Source organism: Nothoprocta perdicaria, unplaced genomic scaffold (genome assembly GCF_003342845.1).
Source record: "Nothoprocta perdicaria isolate Ctin4 unplaced genomic scaffold, notPer1 scaffold_337, whole genome shotgun sequence".
Classification (NCBI taxonomy): Eukaryota; Metazoa; Chordata; class Aves; order Tinamiformes; family Tinamidae; genus Nothoprocta; species Nothoprocta perdicaria.
In genome coordinates, this window is record NW_020455574.1 from 221,910 (window position 1) to 228,037 (window position 6,128).

At 46.4% G+C, this 6,128-nt stretch overlaps 1 protein-coding gene across 2 annotated transcripts in view; it reads right to left on the reverse strand.

Moving 5' to 3' along the window:
- Positions 1–5,606, reverse strand: part of PPP1R9A (protein phosphatase 1 regulatory subunit 9A) — a 128,880-nt gene extending 123,274 nt beyond the window's left edge. The window contains exon 1 of one of the 2 annotated variants that reach the window (XM_026043716.1): positions 3,936–5,606. In XM_026043716.1, coding sequence (XP_025899501.1) covers positions 3,936–5,396 — 1,461 coding nt within the window. In that variant the 5' untranslated portion in view covers positions 5,397–5,606. The remainder of the gene's footprint in view (positions 1–3,935) is intronic. The other variant, XM_026043717.1, reaches the window with a different exon arrangement.
- Between the last annotated feature and the right edge of the window lie 522 nt (positions 5,607–6,128).

Genomic DNA, 6,128 nt, shown 5'->3' on the forward strand with positions numbered 1-6,128 from the left:
AGAGAGAGAAAGAGAGACATGGTGGCCAGAACAGAGAACCAAATTTAAGAAAAGGACGGTATCACTTCAGAGATTTCAGAAGGGAACTAAACCTGCTCATTTTTCTGTACGTGCACCGGGACTCCTCTGTTTACTGAGCCCCAGGCTCGTTGAGGTTGAAAAGCTCTCCAGGACATCATCTAAGTCCAACTCCCTGTTTGGYTGTAGAGAAGTCAAATAGAAGGCTRTAAAAGAGAGGTCAGCAGCCGATACCCATTTCTGCCAACTGCTTTAAATGGTCTAACGTGGGACCTGGCACCAAAAACAAGGTAGTAATTGAAGATGCAGCCACATTAAGGTACTAGACATTTCGGACTGGGGGCAAGGAGGGGATGTGGAAATTAATCCTCCATCCTAATTCCAGCAAGGGTGGTCAAAGCCTTGCTCAAAAAGGGCTGTGCTTTGGATGATTCATTTCCATTTGCTCCAGTGTGGGAAGTGCTCAGCTAATGGCAGAGCCTGCCCTCTAACCCTGCAGTGCCTGCGCAGGAGTGAGGCCCTGAACGCCCACCTGGGACCACAGCACTCAAGGAAAGGCCAGTAAATCACGGAGTTTCTGCTCCTTTTGGCAGAAAAGAATTCCTGACAAAACCTTTTGATTGAATTTTCCTTCTCATTCACTCATGCAACTTATCCCTTCTTCACCTTGAAACACTTCAGCTATCCAGCCCTGCAGATACAGGGTATCTTGACACAAGAACAGAGCACTGCTGAAGAAAGCCACCCAAGCCATCGCCACATAAATATTTAGACACTAAACATGCCCATCTTGTTTAGCAAAACAACTAACTCATGTCCACACACTTTTAGACTGTTTTTATTTTTCAAAGCTGACTTGAGCCCCAAAACACATGTTCCTTGAGCCCCAAAACACATGTTCAGCTGCTTACAGATGTGGTGTGATATTCCAAATTCCTAGATACTCCCCAAGGCTACTGCGACCCTTGGGCAGCCATGGACTCCTCAAGAAACTAATTTTCAACAGAGACCAGATAAGCAAACAAATCCCGTAATCCAAAAGCTGAGTAAATGGCCCGTGGAGTATGGGATCTGTGATAGCGAAATTACAGCTTGTACAAGAGCAGAATTTCCTGTAATCATTCACTTGTGTGCTACTCCTTAGAGCAGGTTTCTAAGTAACTGTGTTTTTTCCTTCTCACAGGATGAGCAGAGCTAAATTTTTACAGTTTATTAATATATCCCTCTACTTTACTACTTCCCAAAGCCCATAGTTTCCCCTACAGGAACAGGGAAGATTCCCCTCAGTGGTAACAAAATCTTATTGCTTTTCAGTCTAAACTCTCTTTTCATTGTATTTACTACACGTCTATTTGAAAACTCTCTTGAAAATGTACATTAACCACAACCAATCAAAAAACATTTAAGTGAATCTTTTGAGATGTTTGAGTAAAAACTTTTAGRTAACAACTACCCACTGTCTACAAATCAAGATTCTGATTTTGTTATAACGTGGAAGAGGAGCAGAGGAACGRTATGGTGAGAACTTGGCAGTAAACACCTGGAGTGCCCAACTGTTTGGGTTGGACATTTAGCACTGCTGGGGAACAGAACTTGCAAGTAAAAATTACTTCATTTTCAGAGGATCGATTTTCAACCAGACAGAAAAGAGGCCCATGTTGCTCTGTGTTCTCCTCTCTCCCAGATAAGCTACRCACGAGGTGAGGTGTTAGGAAAGCGTTAGTGGAACAAGTTTTGCCTACTAAGGCTAAAATTACCTTAGTAATTTTAGGAGAGGAAGGCAAAGCAGCAGCTGTGAGTTCTCCACAACTTCTGCTGCGGTTCCTCCGCACGGGCCCCACTTCTGGTTTCCCCCCGTGACCGACATGACGCGCATCTAGGCCAGGCCCAACGCAGCCACATGGGGAGCTCCAAAGCACTTCTCCTTCTATGCTCTTCTCCAAATTCAGCCTTCACTCCTTTTTTCTTCTATCTACAATGGGTAGTGAATGCTAACGTAGTTAAAGCAGCATTTATTTTACTTTGGGTTGGCCAGTTAAGAAGGCTGTACTCCAAAACCCAGGACAAATGCACTCGTTTGCTGTTTACTCACATGGCCTCTGGGTGCTTTTTCCTGACTGACTATAAACCTGACTTCCTAAGATGTAGTGTGAACTGAACATAGCAAGAAAATTTCAAGAAAGAAAAAAATTATAATTAATAAGTGAGAGAGAATATATTTAAAGCACCTGTCACGACTACCTTACTCTTAAGTAAAAACAGCCTGATCACAGGCTACAGCAATATGCTTAAGTAATGTCACTGTTTTACCTTTCAAAACACAAAGTGTTAAAAAAAACTACCATTTCAAGAACAAAATTAGTGTAATTGTTGTCAGAATTCCTATATGCTTGACTCATACTAGGTATTACTGAAGAAACTCCTGCCCACAATTGGCAGACTTTTCAGAAAACAGGAGAGTCATCTTGCCTGTTAATGCAGCCTGGGGGGGGCAAGAGGGAGGGAAAAAAGGGTCTTCCATAGTCCTGCGTAACTAATGGTTTCCCTACTTCATCTCCAAGAAAACTTAAATAATTCCAGTTAGTTTCATTACAGGACTAATCCAGAAGGAGCACAAACAATGTCAAAATTTTTGGTCAATGATGTAAGTCCAAAAAAAATATTAATAAACAAATCTATTATTTTGGCTCTGCTTATTTTTAGTATAAAAATGGTCTTTCAACAGTACAAAGAACAGAAGGTAACTTCCTCCCCAGCAAACAGATGTGAAAACTTGGTTGCTTCATTCAGATTAAGATTTCCTTATACAAGGACATCTTACCCTTACTTAAACCACCAAAGCAGAAATTTTATAAGTGACATCACTTTCAAGTGTGACAATCAAACTTTTTTTATTTAAGAATTTTGACCAGGAAACTCATAAAGGCAATTTCATTTCATTTCAGATTCTTCATTTCAAAAGAATTCCACCAAACTTTTCGAGTACTCCACCATGTTGCTTTTAAGAGAAATTTCTGGAAAAACAACTATGCTTTGGCAATGCTTTAGCATTTGAGACCAYGTATAGTAAACACATTTCAAAAGTAAAATACCTTATACTTAATCCTGAGACTCAGTTATGAAATGCCAGTATAATAAAACACTACAGTAGTTATTATATCCTGTGCTGAAAACTCTTGAAACTGTCCATGTTTTTAGCTCTAATTTTAAGGTACTTAAAAACAAGCAAAAACACTCTGCAAGAAACCCACCATTTATGAAGTCATTTACCTTTCTGTAGCCCCTGCTGAACTGGCATATACTAAACATGCATAAAAGGTATGAACAAAATTAAAATAGCAAAGATACTACTAGAAAAGATAATATTGATTCAGATACAGAATATTTATGGTGTTCCCCTAGCAAGACAGAAGCGCTCTCCAGCAGCACACTGTATTTCATGACATGGTGTTTCAATAGAACAACTTTAAAGAGCATCTAAGATGAGCTAAAGAGAGGCCATCCAATCTAAATAAGCTATAATTTCAAATGAAAAAATGAATGAATCAATGAAATGAACGAATGTTTCAAATGAAACAACCATCAAGGCTACCAAGTACTTCCACATTTCACATAAGACTATAATTCGCAAGCAGATAAATCAAAAGATGTGTGTTAAAATTTCAGAACTCTGCCAGCCTCCCTGTCTGCCTGTCTGCTACCTTCATCAACCACGAAGGATGACGGGAAAGGACACGGGTTCACCAGGGCCCCACCGCCCGTGCAGCACTCGAGATGATGCTCACTCACTGTAACAAAAATGTGCATCTGAAGACGCTCTGCAATGTTTTCAGAGCCAACTGTCCAAACCTGCTTCGAAAAAAAAGTTGCATTTAACAATGAACCAAACAGCAGAGACAGAGCGCCGGGAGCTTTACCTTGATCGGAGCGCGGCTGAACTGTATTTTTCTGTTTGCTGGGATTTCATCCTCATCTGGCAATCCATTAATTTCGGAGTATTCCATATCAGGCTCATAGCAGTTATTCTCGTCACTGTCATCCTGATCATCCTGTTCTGTGCCCGTCTCTCCCCAGTCAGAGTTATACCTGGAGCGCACCCTGTACACGCTGTAGTCGGAGTGCATGTACACATGGGAGCTCTGGAAACTGTCCCCGTCTTCGTTTACTTCCTTCTCGCTGCCCTCATCGTAGTGCGACTCGGCAGCRTCTGAAACAGCATCTGCCACGAAATCACCACCCGACACTGAACTTCTTGGTGCTTCTGCAGCTYCAGCTCTACCAGAGGCACCCTCTGYGTTTTCTGACCGCTCCTTTTGTCCCAAGAAAACCTCYGTGTCTGCTTTGGGTTTATTCCTAGCACAACTGTCCACGGCCCTCTCGCTGCCGGGGCTGGCCTCATCCTGCAGGTGCCCCACGCAGCACTCAGCAGCATCGGCCTCTGCTTTCTTTCTGATTTCCTCAGCTGGTTTGGAAGCCAGCAAAGTGCCTGTGGACGCCTGCTGTCTCGGCGTGGACGATGTGCTGTTCTGTTGGGGGCCCTCAATGGATGCCAAGCTCGTGCTTTGTGTGGCTGGTGGCGACCACGTGCTGGCCTCTGATTTCAGAGGACTGAAGCCCTCCAGGTTGGCAACAGGGGAGGAGATGTTAGTGACAGTGGAGGACAGGTTCAGCGGGTAGTGACCTGTCACAGAGTATTCTTCATTGTGCTCCGACTTTTCCAAAACGATCACGTTGTGGGAGTCGGTGTTTTCGAACACTGCACTGAGCTGGCTCACAGTCGGGGAGACGGTCTCTGTCCTTGGGCTAAGGCTGTCCAGGGAATCGGTGCTGCCCCGGTGAGATTTGGCGCCGCACCACTCGTCCGGAAGCTCAATGGAAGCCGCTTTCTCTTTCTTTGGGGAATAGCGATGGGAATGTCCCGTTTCATGAGCATTTCGCTCAAACATCTTTCGAGTTTCAGTAAACTTGGAGTAAGAAGGACCATCATGGATAGTATCAAACCTACTAATCCTCTCTGAAACGGAAGATTCCAATTTTACGATGGAGCCATCTGCTTTTTCTACAAATTCTTTGGGCCTAATCCGCCTTTGAGGTGACGGGGGGCCACCCTTCCCCCTGGTTTTGGGGGTGACTCCAGCGCTTTCAGTGGGCTCCATGCCCATCTGCATAAACAAGTTCTTGATCCTATTGACATTCGAGCCATACTTCCTCCCCCTGCTCTGGGAGGCCTCTCCTTCCTCTTTCGATTTCGGGTCTCCATCTGACTTGGGTTTGTCRAAGGTGCTTTTCAGCGCCTGGAACTCCGTCCTGTAGGCATTCCTGTGAGGAGAGGCACTCCGCAGGGTGGATCTTTCTCCCGAAGGCTCCGTTTTCATCATGTTTGCTTCGGGAGCGGCGCGAGGCCAGCTCACATAATTCCAGCGGTGCCGCTCCGGGCAATCTGTTGCAGCCGGGATGCTGAGGGGGAAGCGCCTCCGCAGGGCYGCGCGCAGCACCGGATCCGCACACGGGGAGCTGGGCACGCGCCGGCAGCCGTCACGGAGCAGCGGGACCGCCGGCTCCCGYGGGGAAATGTAGGTTTAACCTGCAACAGAGAGGGAGACTTTCTGAATCACGTCGTGCACTGGCATGTCTTTCGACCAGGCGACACTTTGCATTATACAGTTACTTCAAATGACGTTTTTGGAAGGAAAAAAAAAAAGGAAAAAATACAATCTAGAGATGCAGAGTGCCACAAACCCGCCCAGGAAAGCAAGGTGACAAGGGAAGTGCCACTCTTTCCACGGTACCAAACTCTCGTACAGCAAACACAGAGCGGGATGAAGGGGGAAAGGGGAAGGAGCCGCCGGGTGCCTCCGCCCGCGGCTGGCCCCGCTTCCCGGGAAGCACCGCAGCCCTTCCCCGTGCCCTGGGAACGGGGCACCAAGGCAGCGCGCGGAGCCGCCGCGCTCCCCTGCTCCCCGGGAGGAACGGGCACCTGCGGAGGCTCCCGGCGCGGACACGGGATCAGGGATACGGACACTGGGACACACGAACACATGGACACACGGGCACAGGGACACGCGGCCGCGCACCCATGGCGCCGGGCTTGGCGGCAGGAGGGCGCGGGC